Here is a 17,650-nt window from a genome sequence, read left to right on the forward strand (position 1 = left end):
AGTGACTTTAGTATTGACACACATTTGTGTTCTTGAATGATACTCTAATCCAGATGCTCTGCTCATGGATATTCATTAGAAAGATGATGACTGCTTTTCGCATTCTCAAGTAGAAAAGTGACTAGCTGTGCTCAGCAACTCATCTGGATGTTACAGCGCAGCCGGCTTGCTGCTACCTAAGTGATTGTCAGTTTGAATCTCGTCTTAATTGTCTGGGTGCTCATTATTCAGCCAGGCATGGGTCGTTAGCAGCAATTTTCACTGAGCTCCTGACAAGGCTGCTAACTGATGAGTAGACCTTTCGCATAGTGAAGGTATCTCACCATCCTGTAGGCAGCCCTGTGTGTTGGTGCATATGGTTTTGTCTTGTTTTGTTTAAAAGCTCCGTTTTCTGCTGTGGTACCTGAACCTGAACATCAGGGGAACAACACCATTAGATTTATTTCTCGTGTCATCCGCAACTATTGGACATACTGGTCAAAGGTGCCCTCGCATTTGTTCATTCAGTGAAACACCAGATTAGAGGGACACATGCTGTTGTTGTTTCGAAGTCTGTTCTGCCTTCTGATGGTGTTTCTGTCGACAGTAGTACTCTTGTGCTCAGGCTTGACACACCACTATCAAGAATATATTAATTCACAGAGGCTGCGACATCCTACATCGGCTTCAAGGACAAGTTTAGCAAGGAGTTTGAGGAGTCAGCTCCTGTTCCAAACCTTTTTGTCTTTCCCATTTTCAGTTTACCACTACCCTTTCACTACACATGGGAAAACAGAAAAATAGGTTAATGAACAGTAGGGGAAAAGGTATTATATTATTATTATGGAGATACACGCTAACCCAATACCCTGGCTGTTTGCGACTGTCTGTCTGTCAGATTGGGAGCAGTGTCAGCTGGTACGCTGTGTGCGCTCACCACCCTGTCTCAGCAGCTGGAGAGTGAGGGCGTCGTCGATGTCTACCAAGTGGCCAAGATGATCAACCTCATGAGGCCAGGGGTCTTCACAGACATTGTGAGTCTGTAATAATGCCTAGAGATGATACCTAGGGCACCACATTGTTATTTTCCTGATTTCATCTAAAGTAAGCTGGAAACATGATCAATGCATCCAGCCCAGCAATGTTAAGCTTAAAATCTCTGGGTGCTACTGCTGATGGGTGGTACACAAACAAATCTCCACACACATTTGCAGGTTGATGCCACGGCAGAGCCACAGCAAGTGGAACAAAAGTGATGTGTAAAGTTGGAGCCGATGACTTGTCTGTATTTCCAGCTCTGAGATTTTACACATTAACAAATGTGATCATGCACAAGTATATTTCTGGGTTGAGATATGGTTAAACAGTTCTCAACTCACCTTTGTTAATATATTAAGTGCAAGTAAATTTGCTTAGAGAGCAAAGTCACTATGTTTTTTCTTTATTTTAGACTATTTAGGGATTTTATATTATGCACTGCGTACTATCAGTGGGGACACTCACGAGGCTGAAGTGCTGAGTGGCACTGCAAGAGGTCAGTTCACACACAAGCAGTAACCTGGTTGTTCACTTTAAAAATGCATTTCTCTGTGCCAGGCTCCTGCTCCTCCTATAGACTTTTAGTTGTTCCTTCTTTTACAGTGAAATTAAATGGACCATCGTTCTATGTGATAATCTTCAGGAAGGGTGTCTGTGTGTGTGTGTCTGCTCATCTCTTTTGCTCTCTGTTTAGATGCAAAGTGACAAATAAGTATGTAAAATCAACAACAACAATCAGGAACAGCTGTGATGCTAATTCTAATAGATTATCAGGATGTTTTTTGGCCAGATTTGCTGACATGCAGAGAAAATAGAACAGACACGCAAACAATCGCTGCAGATTATGAGACAGCCACAGAGTTCAGCGCTGGGAGGCAGTTTGGTTAACCTGGGCACCAGAAAGAAGCCGGCAGTGCTTCCTGGTGCTTCGGCATCTGGGGTGGCAAGAGAAGAAAACCTCATCTATTGTGGATAAATCTATTGCGGTTTGGTGAAGTTATGTTTGATAAGAGGGTATCAAGGCACATTGCAGCTTTGTAGTCACGTTCAGCAAAGCTTTTAGGTATGATATAATTACAGGTTATGGCTCAAGGTGAAAAACATGGGGGTCATGCAGTATATTGTTCTTACCTTCCCTATGTGTGTTTTCTCTGTCTGTCAATGGTGGATCCACAGGACCAGTACCAGTACCTATACAAAGCTCTACTCAGCCTTGTCAGCACCAAGGAGAACAGCTCAGGTCTTCTGGCCAGGAACATTAATGGGACCATGACGTCCATGTCCGACCTGTCTGACCAGGCCGAGAGCATGGAATCTTTGGTCTGAGAGAGGCCCTTTGGGGCCCTGGAGCAGAGTTGAGGGCGTCCTATGGGTCCAAACACCGCTGTGAGGTCCCTGAGCCCACAAAGGAGGCACTTAACTTTGAAAAACCGTCAAGGAACTATTGTGGACAAGACTTTTTGAGGCCTTTTTTGCCAGACTCTTGGTTAAAATGAATATCCTGATTACTTTTTTACACTGATAAAAAGTTTTTGATATTTATTTTTTTCGCCATTTTATGTCTTAATGTTCTCCTACTGAAGGGTTTGCACCTGCGTTTTTAAGTTCCATGACAGTGGTGGCAGACAACGAGAAACACTTTTCTGTCTTTTCTTGTTTGCACTATATAATGTCAGTGTTACTGCCTATACTAAAGCTGACACACTTGGCTTTTCTTACTCAAGGTCTTTTTTTGACATTCCATGACTTTGGCCCTTATTAAACCAACTGCTTTTGTGAAGGACATTGCTCTGCTTGCCACCTCCCAGTTAATTTAAGACACTAAATGGAGGGAGGCACAAACTCTCCTCCTTTTCACCTCACCCTGCTCATCTCTAGTACTTATAGTACCACTCATTTATCACAAGAACAAAGATCTTGGAGCATATTGCTACTGAAAAGTAACATTTGTTTTTTTAAAATCAACTTGCTCTTCACAGTTTTTTTTTTTTGCCTTGTTTTCCTGTCACACTCCTTGCTAGCGTCAAGTCACACCCATGTTAGAATACCTAAGGTGGTATAACAACTGCTACTGTGAAATTTTATTATTATTTCTTTGTATAATTCATATTATGCTTTTTAATATATGGAAATACTGTATGTATACATATATAAATATATCCTTATCATAATAACTTTGTGATTTTTGTACCTGTCCTTTTTGTGGTCTCCCACCTCAGGCTGGTTGAGGTCCACCACTCACCTCCGATTCCCAGCCATCTGGAAGCGGACTCCCTCAGTCCTCTACATTCTTGTTTGCTGCTATGTCATCTGAGCTCTCACGCAAAATGCACATATATAATGCCACTCGTTAGTGAGTAATTTTACATTTGCAATATGTGACATAACTACAACAGATGATGCAACAACATGAAAATCACATTTTTCTTTTCATTTGTCATAAATTCCTTCTGACAGACAAGCACAGATTAAGAATGCAGTGGCAATATGTGGAGCCTTCATTCACTCACATGCATCTGTGTGTGTCATCACAGTATTGAATCAGTATGGTCTGCAGGGGAACAGCAAACTCAAAAACAAGCTCTATGCAACATTTTGGTTAGGTTTTAGGAATCTGAAACAGGGTTAAAACAGTCTTTAGTTTCTTAGTGTTCATACTCTAGCCAGAAGTGTGCGTGGGTCCACTTGGGTCTGCACATTGTAAATTTTGTCATCAGATGGTGTTCGCATAACCTCTGTGCGGACTTCCACATACCTCCAGTCTGTTGTGACCACAAGGCCACCACTGCTTGGACTACGGAAAGCAGTTCAAGCAGAACTAGTACGTGCCCATAGTGTCAGCAGCTGTCCTTGTACGCCTCCTTTTGGAAATAGAATCCAGGCTTAAGTCTAGTGCAGGTTTGTCTACTCTCACCACAGTGGACTTAGATTTTTTAAATGTTTTAATCTATTGGTTTAATTTTGCTTACGTCATCTGGACAGAGTAAAGACTGCAAAATAACTCTGCTTTAGAGTCTTTACAGCTTTTTTTAATCCTTCATAACTGTATATGATGTAAGAATGTAGAGTCAGAAAAGAAATTAGAATCCCACAGCCCTGAGAGAGCTGGCATGTTTAAAATGTGCTTTGCACTTATTAATTCCAAACTTCATTGAAAGTTCAGTTCATTTCTCATCTCCATTCACACGGCCTTTAACAACTCTCATATATATCGTGTTTTACAATTTGATGGATAAGAGCTGATGCTCAAAGGTTTGGCCAAAAGACAATAAAAGACAATAGTCATACAGTTATGTCTACCGTGACAAAGCTTTGCCTATAGCATGGAACAATGTTAATGTTCCTCTTTCACTGTCAACACAATCAACTAATGCTGATGTGTCCAACTCCAGTTGACAGAAGCGGAAAACATTCAACATTCAAACATTCAGTTTGTGCTTTCCAAATTATATTTCAATTGTTTCTTGAGTTTAATGACAAGGAACCACAAAATTCCTCATCATTCTGTTACACATGATTGTTAATGGCTGCTTAAATATGTTGAAAGTAAAGGCGGATTTTGCTTTCTGCATGTTTTGCTTTGTTTACTTATTCAAATATTAAGAGGTAAATCTGAAAATGAATGATAAAAAGATCATTCAATTTCCAGCTGTACCTGAGCATACTCCTATGTGAAAGACACATCTAGCCATTTTCATTGCTTTATTGTCCTCTTCTGTGAAAGGACCAAAAGTCTCTTAATGTAGCTCACTGGTTTCCACTGAAGATATTAATCGTTATAAAACAGTTTACTAAAAAAGACACTTAGTAATTTCCTAAAACAGCTGGCAAATGTTAGTAAATTTTACTTAAACAGGAGGAAATAGTTTGTTGGAAACTACACATTCAGCCCTACCAGGGTTTGGCTGCACAGGCAACACTTTTTAGCAACCAGTAGCTGTTGATTTTGATCATTTCTGTCGACAGTAAAATCATTATTGAATATCGTCAGCCTTGTCCTTTGAATTTAAACTAACCGACAGCTTTCACCAAGTCACACGCCACACAGTGACCACATTGCCTGACAATCTGTTGCTCTTCTTATTAAACCACACCAAAACGTAGACTTAAACCGTTTTACCTTACACAGGCATTTTTATCTCCAAAAGCATCAGTGAAATCAATGGCTCTGATAAGACAGTACCCAGGCGTGAGAGTTTCAAGTCAGTTGTCACAAACTTGAAATAAAGTGCTTTCTTCTGTGTCCACTGTGTAGTATTGTGTAGTGTGTGTGTGTGTGTGTTACTGTAAGTGGCTGATTAGCAAAAGCTCCATTCCGTTGGAGATCTGTGCTCACTGACAAAGACAAATGCTCATTGCTCCACCCTCCCGAGGCCCAAGCCTCCACTCCTCACTCCCTTTTCTCCAGAGGCGTATTTTTCAGTGGTTTCGTGGCCTACAAGCAAAGAGCGGAGCATGAAATGTTCCCTGCTTTCGCTGCAGTGATCCCTTGCACACGCGTACACACATGTCCACACACTCACACATTTCTGTGACGTAAGGATGTTCTCATTTAGCTCCTGATTTTATGCTATTCGTTACCTCTCTAAGTGATGGCGTGAAATGAAAATTGAATGAAAATGTGAAAGTGTTGTTTTTGGTTTTTTTTTGTTTTGGGTTTTTTTTCCACGCAGCAAAAAACAGATAACATGTCTAATGCGAGGAAGGACAAATGTATTTTGATTTTTCAAAAATGTTTACCAAAGACTTGAATCCTCACCACGCAGACAAAAAACAAAAAAAAAATGTTGGGCATGCTTTTCTGTCTGTCTCTTTTGTCAGTTTCCCTCTTGGCTAGATGCCCAATCCCCTTTTCTCCCCCTCACACTATATCTGTATTTGTATCAATGTCTTAACAATGGGTGCTTAAAAGTCTCACTGCGGTATCTATGTACTTTAACTTAAGCATCAAACTCCTTATTTGCAGTTATTGTTATATGCTGTCATTTGGGATAAAGAGGAGCATGAAAAGTTAAACTGAGCAGACAGAAGACCATTATGCCAAACATTTTCTATTTTTGTGTTATCTCCATGTGAAATGGAGGCCATACAACCTTTAGGAAGACATCTACAAACCCTTTCCTGTTTCTGGGGCTTTTCTTTCTTTTCTTCTTTCTTCTTTTTTCCAAGTGGCAGGTCACACCAGAAAATGCCACCGTGAAGTGCTTGGTAAGCTGCCGTTACTGCTGAGACGCTAGAAGGACAAAATGTTAAAACTGACTTATTCAAGGAAGCAGCATACACACCTGGATAGTATCAATCTCAATTTCAATTTCAATTTATTTATATAGCACCTTATACAATCAAAATTGTCTCTAGATGCTTTATAGAGACCCAGAGCCTGAACCCCCAAGCAAGCAGACAGTGGCAAGGAAAAACTCCCTTTTAACAGGAAGAAACCTTGAGCAGGACCCGACTCACAAGGGAGAACCATCCTGCTGATAGTCAGCTGGGTGAAGGGGGGGAAGAAGAGGTAGACAGGACAGAGAGGATGAAAGAGAGAGAGAGAGAGAGAGAGAGAGAGAGAGAAACATACATGCAATAAACATCAGGTGTGTATGCTGCATTCTTTTAGTGGGGCAGTTTATTCTTGACAGAGCTGAGTGATATCGGATTGAATGCTGTGTCACAGTTAATTTGATAGATGCCTCCATTTTGTACTTTCTGGGTTTCCAATCCCTTGAAGTTTAGCTCTGTCAAGACAGTATGCCGTTGCTTAATGACCTGGATTAGCATATCGAATGTATTCATTTAGTGAAATGAACTGATTTCTGCAATTTTGCGGTGACATATGCTGGTGTGACTTTTCCTATTCCCATTTTTAAGCGATTTTGATCATTGTTATCATTTGGAATGAAAGGTGTTTTATGTTGCCTTTGAAACACACACACGGCTGTACCGTCAGCGCCAAATGTACATATATTTAGTTGTTTAGTTCTAACCAAGCTCTTATCTGGAAACTGTGTATGTATGGACTGTGTCAGAGGAAATGCTTCATCAGGTTTTGAAATCCAATTTTCTGTATTTCTCTTTTGTCCTAAGATAATATTTTAAATGAAACTTAATTATTTTATGACTTCTTGACTTTACATGTACCCCAGACCTCTCACAAGGTTTCCAATCTGACACAAGTCTCTGGTCTATAATCACAAGTCTTTTCAAGCTGTTCTCGCTCATTTGAACTCAGTCATGACGTTGCTGTTTGTGGTGGATCGTGTGGAAACCAGGTCTGTGTGTGGAGCTCGTGGTCATCATCATATTCCAGTTTCCAGCTTCATGCCCACCATTAATGTTCAGGCAGTGATTGTGATATTATGATGTTATCCACTCTTCTTTAGACCTTTTCTTTCTTTTTTGGCTTTTGGTATTCTCTGGAGGCTATAACTCTGTTGTCAGAAGTGACCAATAGAAAAGCCCTCTTGTACATCACCAGATAATTTCCTCTCCATTGACCCTTTTTTGGAAATGTGGCTGTTAATTCCCCTTTTGTACCATGAACTAGGACGAGAAGATTTCTTTTTCTTTCGTTTGTTTCATTGAAAGCTATATCAAAGCATTCTATTATAATGTTATTTAATATGTAAATGGTATTGCTATACATAAAATAAAATATGGGTTTTGATGTAATTTTCTGAAATCATTTTTGGAAATTATTATTGTTATTTAATATTATATTATCATTAATATCTTTTTTTCTTCAGGTTTTCATATTCATGTTGAACGTTCAGTATTTACTGTGGTTTTAGTTCTGGTTCAGACCACCAACAATCAAAAAAATATCTTTTCATTAATAATCTCTTTTACCCCATACCATACAACCAGAAAGAGAAGACAAATATATTAGCCTTCATTATTCTTCAAACAAAAGCATCAATATATCAGTATTATACCTCAGTAGGTAGCACATTCTGAATCTGCTTCTGTTTATCAATTAAACACAAAAATACTTTTACAAAAATATGACTAAGAGCAGTTCAATCTGAGTCAATAAATTGGAAATCAAAAATTAGATTTAAGAGCACAACCTTCAAAAATAAAAACTGAGAAGAGTAGAGTGAGTAGATCTGGGATCTACTGAGTAAATCCCAAATGGCAGCAGTACAGGGACAGAAATTATGTTTTTATATAACTGTACAGTATATTATTGGTAATTATGAACATTATGTCCATGAAGAAACATAAGTGATTGGCCATAGACATTTTGTCCTTACATATGTTCCATTCAGGAATGTCTCAAAGGAATTTCTTCAAATTTGGTACAAATGTCCACTTGGACAGATCAGAATCTGGTGGTCACTCTGACCTCGGAAAGGACCTTTTATCCAGAATTCCAGAATTCATAGGTGAGGCAAAAAACAAAACAAAACAAAACCCACTAACGACCTACTGGGATGACAGCTGAAGTAATGACACTTTGTATCCAAAAGGTCAAAGGTCAACTTCACTGTGACACCATAATGTTTTCTGCCCATTATTCAAATGCATAACTCAGGAACAGTAGGGCATATTGTGACCATATTTCACATTTGGCTCTCTCTCTCTCTCTCTCTCAACCCCACCAGTAAAAGCAGATGGCCGCCCACCTATGGGGTCTGCTCTGAGGCTTCTGCCTTCTAAAAGGCAGTTTTTCCTCGCCCCTGGAACGAATTGCTTGCTCAAGGGGGAATATTGAGTTCTCTGTATTACAAAATTTAATTAAGGAGTGTCGTCGAGACCTGCTCTAATTGGAAAGTATCATGAGTTAACTTTTGTTGTGAATTGGTGCTATATAAATACACTGAATTGTGAACAATATGTTGGAGCAGGGTTGGTATGTATCAAATTGCTCAGTGTGTTTAGGTTTCTAAAATGTTTCTAATTTGTTGTGAGATTTAGTCTCTACTCCCAAAATATTTAAGAGTTCCATGCGTGTCTGTAACCAGAACTTTTTTTACAGGATGGGGTTGTTAACCCCCACGCCCAACCCCCAACCTGGAGGGCCAGTTGCTGCTTTTCGTCTGGCCTCCACTCTAGAAACCTGCCCAGTATGGTTGAACCTACTGAGGGTGTTCTGCGACTTCCTAAATCTTCCTGAAGTCGGTAGAGGGGAGAAGGATGGGCCCTGCCTGTTTGTATGACGCGCTGTGATTTATTGGAGAAAACACGCTGAGTCAGTTCATCTTGATGATTCTTTATATAAAAAGAGACATGATGTATAATATAAAATGTATGTGTATTTCGGCTTACAAATGCGGCGTAGATGGAAATGAAACAATCATAAGAATATGTAAACTGGCGAGATGAAATCTTGGATGCAACATGCAAACGTGCGTGCGGTACGTGCGGTCAACAAATACTGTGGCTACCCAGCTTCCCTTTCTCCTCCTTCCTCCGTGCAGGTGAGTGAGTGCCCTTTAATACGCTCTGGCTGTCACCACCTGTGCCCACGTGACACAAACATTACACATCACCGTGACAACCAGACCAAATTAATCGATAAACAAGCAACTCACTATCACCAAAAAAATAATATGGTAATATGCCTCATACAAACAAAGGAGATCTATTTACCTCTCGATGAACAACTGCTTTCTGAAATAAAACCAACAGGGGGCAGCAAGCAGCCTACTTCATCTTTCAATTTGCACGGTTACTGAGTTCTTCAGAATGAGAAGCTGTATGTGTAAGTATTAGCAGTTCCGGATACAAGTTTCAAAATATTAACATATCATTTCTTCAGATAACTAGATCAGATCACAGAACGATAAACCTCAAGTCATGTTCTGTTATGTTAAATGTTTCTATAATATGATATAAATAACTTTTGTTGTTGTGCGACAGTAGTCAGGCATTTTCAGAAATAAATATCCAAAACAACTTGAGCATTTATTTTGAAGTACAAGAATTTCCGGTTGTATGTGTTAATTGTTATTGACTTCTCACTACACTTCGGAGGGTTATCAGCCATGTCTTCTAGTTTAGCGGAAGAAATGGAATTAATTGAGAAACACGAGCAGATGTGAGTGTGCCATGTTGAACTGGTGTTGATGCGGTAACAGTGTTAAGAGGTTCTGTAATTCTTCCGTGAAACACGACTCCCTCGTCCACGCAGTTAGCTAGCATGCATTGAGTGTGTGTTATTCGACGTTCTCAACTTTGAAGCTGCAACCACGATGTGGCGTATTGTCGCGGATTGATTTCCTGTTGGTTGACAGATTAATGAACAAACGAAACAGTTTCTGATCGACTTGGTCAGTCGAAGGTGTACTGGGAGGCTTCGCATGTCGGCTCCTGCTCAGCCCCATTCCCTTTCGCAAAGGGTTTGAGCTCATGTCTGTGTGAGTCCAGGTCCTCTATGCTACATTTCAAATAAAAATCAGTCCTCAATCCTCAGCTTTTTGAGGAGTTGTATAATCTCACCTCATTCATTTTCGCCAGTATGCTTCACTGTCTACAAATCACATTCGTTAGCATTTCGACACAATAGGTGTACTATAAATTGTTTACTTGACAAATCGAACAAAACAATGGGAGACTCTTTTCCCACATGCTGAGGGGTTGGTATTTGCTTACTGAATGTACCTGTGCTGGGTTTGGAATGTTTACTTGTTTATTTCTTATTCATTATGTACGTTTTGTATATTTCTAATTATTATTAGGTGATTAATGTCTTTTGTCCCCCCCCCCCGTTATGTCCTCTTGTAGTTGTTCAAACATCAGTAATGAATTTTCTAAACATTTTTCTTGATGTATGTTATACTTTGCACAAATCCGAAACTTTTGTGTGTTGCTGAAAATCGAATAAACAAATCGGTTAAACAAACAAACAAACAAAGTTAGCTGAGACTCATACAATGTGCTTGTGCACCAGATAGTTGAGTTTGAAGAAATGTTTTGCTTGACTCCCCTCTGCTGATGCTACATGTTATTTTATTACAAATGTTTCCGTTTTCATTTCTGTTTACTGACATAAACATTGAACTTAACACTGAATCGTCATTTGTCATGGTAGGTGTATTATTCTGTAGCTGAAACAAGCATACGCACAGCATTCGGTGTGAACTGTTCTGCTGGTGGTTCTTCATGTAATATGAACGTCAGCCCTGTTGCTTTTTCCACTGCGTGTGACGTCAGTTTGGGAAGGAGAGCAGAGCTGCTGGAGCAGATGGAGAGTCGCAGAGGACAGTTGAAGATCCAGAAGAAGCAGCAGTTGGTGGAGTCTGAGGACAGTCTCCGCAGGAACGCCACTCTGCTGCAGGTAGGAGTGCACTGGTGTGACGTACTCATGAAGAGCCACGGTTTTGCTGACTGTCTTAAAAATGATATATATCTTCTGTTTAAAGAAAATGCACGTGTAAGATATGGTACAGTAAATACAATACGGACAATGTAACCATTTGACGAAGATACTGAAAGGAAAGAAGTGTAAAGATATATTGCAATGTGAAAAGCAGCTACTGCGCTGTCATCCATCTGGAGTCTCTCAGCTGATGTGATGCATCAGGACTGTGGGTCAGAGTAGCCAGAAGAGCCTGCTGGTTTGCATACTGCAAAGGTCTAGCAGCTGCAGTAAGACGTTGTGGTATTTCTTGGCGTACTGTATTTTCAACACTATATATGTCCCAGTATATAGTATTTTCAACACTATATATTGGGACATATTACATTTTTTTCTAGTGCACTAAACAGTATGGCCATATGGATATTGGAGTATAGCATGAAAGAAAAGAGGAGGAAGGAGGCTGGAGGCCATGTGGAAGTGACTTTGAGCAATTCACCCAAACAAGTTTCAAAAATGTTATCTTTGGAAGTGCCAAGTGTAAAGCGCTAAATCTGCTTTTGCTTTCTGAAAATGGTTCATCCACAATGTTCAGAACACAGTGTACAGTCATTTTACAGTGGAATGCTTAGACAAACATTGAGGTTAATTGACTCATGTTTGGGACCAGATTTGCATCAAGATTAAAGAGTGTGAGGCTGACTGTGCCAGCTCTGTGTTACTGTAGGATTTACAGAAGATAGAGGATCGCCTCAGAGGAAGGCAGCTGCCATGCCCCTACCTTCTGGCTCTGGAGGTAACAACTTGTTTATTATACTTTATTAATCCCAAGCTGAGAAATTACTTCTCTGCATTTAGCCCATCACTGATTGAAACACACACACACATGCAACATGCAGTGAAACACACAAGAGGGCACCCACGCATTTCAGAAACAGTCAGGAGGCTTTGTCCTCAATGCACAGGACCCAAAGGATCCTCTGGAAGGTTTAGGTGACCATGATTATGATTGCCAGAACCCAAGGTTATCCTGTAGAGCACTGCATTGTAAAAATCTGATTCATTTTGTTCACTTCACCTGTCAGTGGTTTTAATGTAGTGGCTGATCAGTGTAAAATCTAATACCACTTAAAGACCATACCAATATTTTTCATGTTTTCATCCCACTGTTTTTTTTGATTTGTAATTGTTCAAATGCAGAACACAAACAGTAATTGAATGCGGGAGTCCTGAAAAAGGACACATTTTGTAGCTTTGCACATTCACTTTGTAAATTAGGGCTGCTAACTTGCATACAGGGAAGCATGTTTCCTTTCTACCCAATGGAACTTGGCTGTACCGCTCTCCTCTGTGGGTCTCTGAAATCCTCTTGACACCACAGCATCTTTCTTCCTTGTCTAGTGCAGTTCTCATTTCAGACCTGATCGAATGGCCTCCCTGATGGAGTCACATGTAAAGTTTATATTGCTTTTTCTATTTTAGACAAAATACTGGGCATCTGTGGAGGAGTCTATCCCAGCCTGGGAACAGTTCCTCCTGGGTAAAGGTCCTCATCCGACTGATGGTCCAGAACAGCCACCCAGGAGACCCAAACAGAAAGCCAGTAGAGCTAAAGCCCAGGGTCTGCCTCCTCACCCAAAAGCCAGGACTGTTCGATAGGTGAGCAGTGCAGCTGATGATGCCCCCTGTAGCCCAAAAGATAGCTGTGAGGTTTCATGATGCAGAAGATCACCTGCCGATTCCAGTGCCCTGATGACCATCCTCCTGTGCGGTGGTGGACATAAGTCAGGGGCTTTGCTTCACAGATGTCACCAAAAAAAAGAGAGAGAGATAAAATGTAACATTTATCTGGTAATTTAAAGTAAGAGAGGAATGTATCAACTACACTCCAGACTGGCAGCGAGAAGCTGTTAGCATAGATGTCTTCCAGGCACTGACTGTAAAAAAAAATGTGGCTCACAAATGTGATCAGTTTCGATAGCTGCAAGAGATGATCTCATTTATAGTATTGGTATAGTATTATGGTATGGTTTGCTGACCTCCAGTGCTGCTGTATGCCTAAAAAGATCTACTCAAAGTGATCCTAAATATCTGCACTGTTGTGTCAAAACCACTAGAGGGAGTCAGTGTCCTGGATAAATATCTTGTGTCTGGTGATCTGTGCTTTTTCCACATTAGACGACTTCTGTTTCAAGTCAGAGTCTGCTGAAATTCATGTTTTCTTTTCACTCAGTTATGCAATGTACAGTGCAAAAGGTCATTAAACATTCTTGTATTTAAGAAGTTTGTCTTATTTTGTGGAAATTATAGAAATTAGATCCTCCCTGTGTGTGTGTGTGTGTGTGTTTAATATATTTTAATGCTCATAGAAAATACAGTCTTAAAATTAACATTACTTTGGTGTTAAAATCAGATATGTGACCTGTGGGCCTCCAGCTGTATAAGCAGGACACTGATGTGTTTTTGGAGGTTTCGTCAGTTGTTCTTTGCAAAATGAGCCTATGCTGTATGACTGCTGGGATTCATGGAGTTGCATGCGGTCACAACAACAGGACATCCTAAGTTGTGTGGGTTATATAATCAAACTGTGTGAATGTACAGATCAGCCGCAGTCTCAAACGAGTACCGAGAGAAACATTCCTCTGAAAAATACTTCTCCACGACCAGGGTGAATGAAGACCCCTCACGTGGCACCTCCTCCCTCTCTTTAACCCCCAGTTGTCAGTGATCAGAACTGCGACCGGCTGAGGCGGAGTGGCGGCTTGACAAACGCAATCATCCGGACAGCTGGGGTTGAAGTGGCTGGTAGTTGGCAGCTGCCCCGGCTCCTCAGCTGGGGCCTCAGCACTGCAGGCCCTCAGGGGTTAAACTAGCCACCAGCCACCACTGATTGGACCAGTCTGGACTGATAGGGGCTGGATGTTGGGGTGCTGGTTTAGTGAAGGGGCAGGATGCCATGAGGTCAAGGCCAGGACTGATGGAAGGTAGGGGTGGGGGAAGTATTAAGGCAGCATGTCCAATCATGGGTGACAGGATCGGTTGGTGGGAGGGTGGGGGGGGTTGGTGATGTCGCAAATTATCTGAAAGGGTTTTGAAGAGCACTATCTGGAGCCATTCCAAATGACTAGCCCTGCATTATGTATTCTAATGGCCGAGGCCCCGGGGTGCTGGAGCCCGAGTCAATGCTGTTGTCAGCGACCAGACCTTGTTCACCCTGCAAGCCACTGACAGCAACAACGACCCCTTGGACAGCAGCGCGGCTCTCCGCCAGCCCTACTCCGTCTCCGGTGGATGAATCCGCAGCCATAGCGATTATGCAATGCAGTTCAGCTATTGAGAGCGCAGCGAGATCCCTGACAGATAATTGGCTGAGCCCAAAGCTGCGCAAATGATTAAGTGTCGACTCCAGTTGATTGGATAATGGGTAATTGCACGCTGCATTTCATTCAGTGATATGCTGCGGGTGTAGCAGGGGCAAGTGAAGGGGAGGGAAAGAATAGACGAGGGAAAATATTTTGGCATGCCGTGTTTCCACAGCCTGTTATTTCACACTTTCAGTCTGTTGCATTTGTTTGGATCTCGAGCCTGGAGAGATCACAGATTTGTATCAACTGCTGATGTGATTTAAATTGCAAATGACATCATTTTATTGTTGAAGAGTTCCATGTTTTTCATGCTCTCGGTTTCTGAATTCAGATTTCACAAACAGGAGTGGTTAGTGGATGATGTGCCTGGTGGCGCTGGTTTGAGACTTCCCTCTGACCCTGTGCAGGCTTGGAAGTCCCAGGTCTCTCCTTTGATCAGAGCACGTCGTCTGTACTTAAGAGCCCAGGCTGCCAGCTCTTTGTCCTTCCCTTCACTAAGGCCTTGACTGCTGCCATGTTATTTACATTAAATAGAAGGGTTCATGTTGTACACTGAGAGGAGGCAGCACTGGCCTTAAGGTAGCCTGGCCCAGACCCCACTGACTGCACAGACACTCGTGTAACATTTCCTCATTTTCCAACTTTAGCAGCCTATTGCTTCACTTTGTCACTGTAATCACAAAGCTCTCATAACTCCCTCCAACAGAATCCTTTTTTTTTTTTTTAACTTTGTGCTCTTAAACAGAGCCAGCTTACTGAAGCTAATGTGAAAATTCTTCCCCGGCTTGACTTGAATATACTTGAGCTGCATTATTGCTCTTATAAAGAAGCTCAGTGGGGGGATCGCGCTTGCTGAATTCCACTTCAGTCACTATATCGATTTTGCTTCCACAGATGTCTTTCTTCCATCGCCGGTACCGTCAGAATGTGCGGTGCTATTCATATCGACTGATGATTAAGTGGGCAGCTGAAAGGACACGTATGAATTTCGTGTTTGTGTACTTTTGCGCCTTTTGTTGATATCGATTCTGCCTGGGCGTGGATCCACACATGGCACCAGCGTGTTGTGTTTGATTCTTAATGAAGTCCTTTATCACGTTCTAATCAGTTTGCTATCACACACGAGTCAAAGCAAACACTAAAATGGGTTGTTTTTTTTTTATTTAGGAAAAAGCAGACGGTCTGTTTGGGCTTGTGTGCTGCAGTGCACTGTATTAAGATCTTTAACTGTTCAGACAGAGAGGGACATCTTATCCACACCTGTGCCTGTTAGGTCACACTTTATTCTTTCTCACTGAAAGTTAAAGCAGAAACAGTTTTTGGGTTCTATAGAGCCTGGCAGGGGTTCGAAACTTTAAGGCCCACTTCTGATTGTGGACCACCATCTCAAATAAATAAGAAAAATAAAATAACATGACAAAAATGCAAAGGAAGGCGGTAAATATGCAATGCCACTGTGAGTTGCAATAACCAAAATAAATATTCTGCTTACACTCAGTGAGATATTTGGGGTTGCTCTGGAGAAACTAATCAGATCAAGAAAATGACATGCTGAGTGGCGTTTAAAATGGCTTTCGGTTTGTTTCTTGCCTTTGATTTTGTGACAGTCGTTGTTGTTTCAAGATCCCAGTCTGTTTTGTGTCGCTGCATCCAAGGGAACGTTAGCTAGCTAACAATGGAAAAACACGTCTGTGGCGAACATAACGGCTCATTGAAATTCTGCATTTTAATTTGATGTTTTTGTATTTTTGTGAATTCTTGAGCACATTTATGATTTGAAAATAACCAGTTTTATAACTTACCGAATGAATTATTAAATACATTTAAAACATTTCAAGAGTGTCTGTTTATGGGACAAAGTTCAAAATGCATGTATTTTAAGTTAAATTTAAGCTTGTTGTGTGAACCGTGTGAGTTCCATTAATTTTGAGGGGGGTCTCTTAATTGTGTGAGCTAGCAGAGTGGTCCATCGTTAACACGGTGGCCTGAAGTGAAGCAGGAGAGGACGTTTCCCAGCAGGACCAGGTCAGGTCAAAGGGATTAGCCATGGCACCGGACATCCCCAAATCAACTGATCCTCCCTAACAATGACACACTGCTTTAATGCCACTAGAAAAGAGTTGAGTGCAGCCAGAGCTTGATGTGGAAAATGGCTCACTGGTTTGCAGCAGCAGAGGATCAAATTAATTTGCTTTTAATTAAATGGACAAAGAGATATTTGAGCAGATAGTACTGATTGCTCTACAAGGTATTTGATTTTTGCCGGTAAATAGGACAGTATCGGTGTTTGATTTTGCAATGTTAAACTGGTGATTTTGTTGTAGCACGCAGTAAGCACAAAATTGTCTCCAAGTCCCAAAATGGCTGCCCGAGCCAGTGTCATTCATCTCTAAGGTGGTAAATAAAATTGCATATCTAATACACGTGCACCATACGTTTCAGACCAGGTTTTCACTGCAGGCCATGAATTCCTGCTATGTCTGATGCTATTGGCCGCCTGTTGACATGTACTCATGTCTGACGCATCTGTACAATCTGAGAAAGGTCACACTAGCTACAAAATTTCTCAAACATGAGATGAAGATTACAAATCGCTGTGTTCATTTAAAATTTGGTCACTTCAAACATTTTTAGTCACTACTAAATTCCTGTACTTTTTCCAGGCAAAGAGGTTGCATTAGTTTAAGTGCACTTTACTCTAATGCACTGATGTACAACATACATACTCCACAATAACGATGTAAATATTGTTGTCATCCCTGTTCACTGGTTATATCTTTTTATTCTTGCTGTTTTTATGTTTATATAGTGTTGTTTTTATATTTATAGCATTAGGTATTTGCTAGGTTAGGTTATTGGGCTTATATTGGGACCAGGATTCATGCACACACACACACATTCAGCACTCACCTGTCTTCATTTAATACACTCAGCCTGCTGCTGATTCAACTTGTTAATGTTCAGTTCCGAT

The 17,650-nt window shown here is 41.0% G+C and overlaps 2 protein-coding genes across 5 annotated transcripts in view; both read left to right on the forward strand.

Annotated features, from left to right (window-relative positions):
• The window catches only part of LOC124054264 (receptor-type tyrosine-protein phosphatase gamma-like), a 404,131-nt gene extending 398,496 nt beyond the window's left edge, over positions 1-5,635 (forward strand). For both annotated transcript variants that reach the window (XM_046380034.1, XM_046380044.1), the window contains 2 exons: positions 878-1,013; positions 2,194-5,635. In XM_046380034.1, coding sequence (XP_046235990.1) covers positions 878-1,013; positions 2,194-2,343 — 286 coding nt within the window. In that variant the 3' untranslated portion in view covers positions 2,344-5,635. The remainder of the gene's footprint in view (positions 1-877; positions 1,014-2,193) is intronic.
• A 3,952-nt stretch (positions 5,636-9,587) lies between these two features.
• c3h3orf14 (chromosome 3 C3orf14 homolog) lies at positions 9,588-13,594 on the forward strand. Of its 3 annotated transcripts, none has more exons than XM_046380077.1 (4): positions 9,588-9,718; positions 11,170-11,293; positions 12,042-12,110; positions 12,797-13,594. In XM_046380077.1, exons 2-4 carry the CDS (start codon positions 11,201-11,203, stop codon positions 12,971-12,973), a joined length of 339 nt encoding a protein of 112 aa, XP_046236033.1. In that variant the 5' UTR covers positions 9,588-9,718; positions 11,170-11,200; the 3' UTR covers positions 12,974-13,594. The 3 variants fall into 3 exon arrangements, with proteins under 3 accessions (XP_046236033.1, XP_046236013.1, XP_046236023.1); XM_046380057.1 differs by lacking the exon at positions 9,588-9,718 and adding an exon at positions 9,927-10,054; XM_046380067.1 differs by lacking the exon at positions 9,588-9,718 and adding an exon at positions 10,061-10,373.
• Positions 13,595-17,650: the final 4,056 nt, after the last annotated feature.

This window comes from Scatophagus argus, chromosome 3 (assembly GCF_020382885.2).
Source record: "Scatophagus argus isolate fScaArg1 chromosome 3, fScaArg1.pri, whole genome shotgun sequence".
Lineage (NCBI taxonomy): Eukaryota > Metazoa > Chordata > Actinopteri > Scatophagidae > Scatophagus > Scatophagus argus.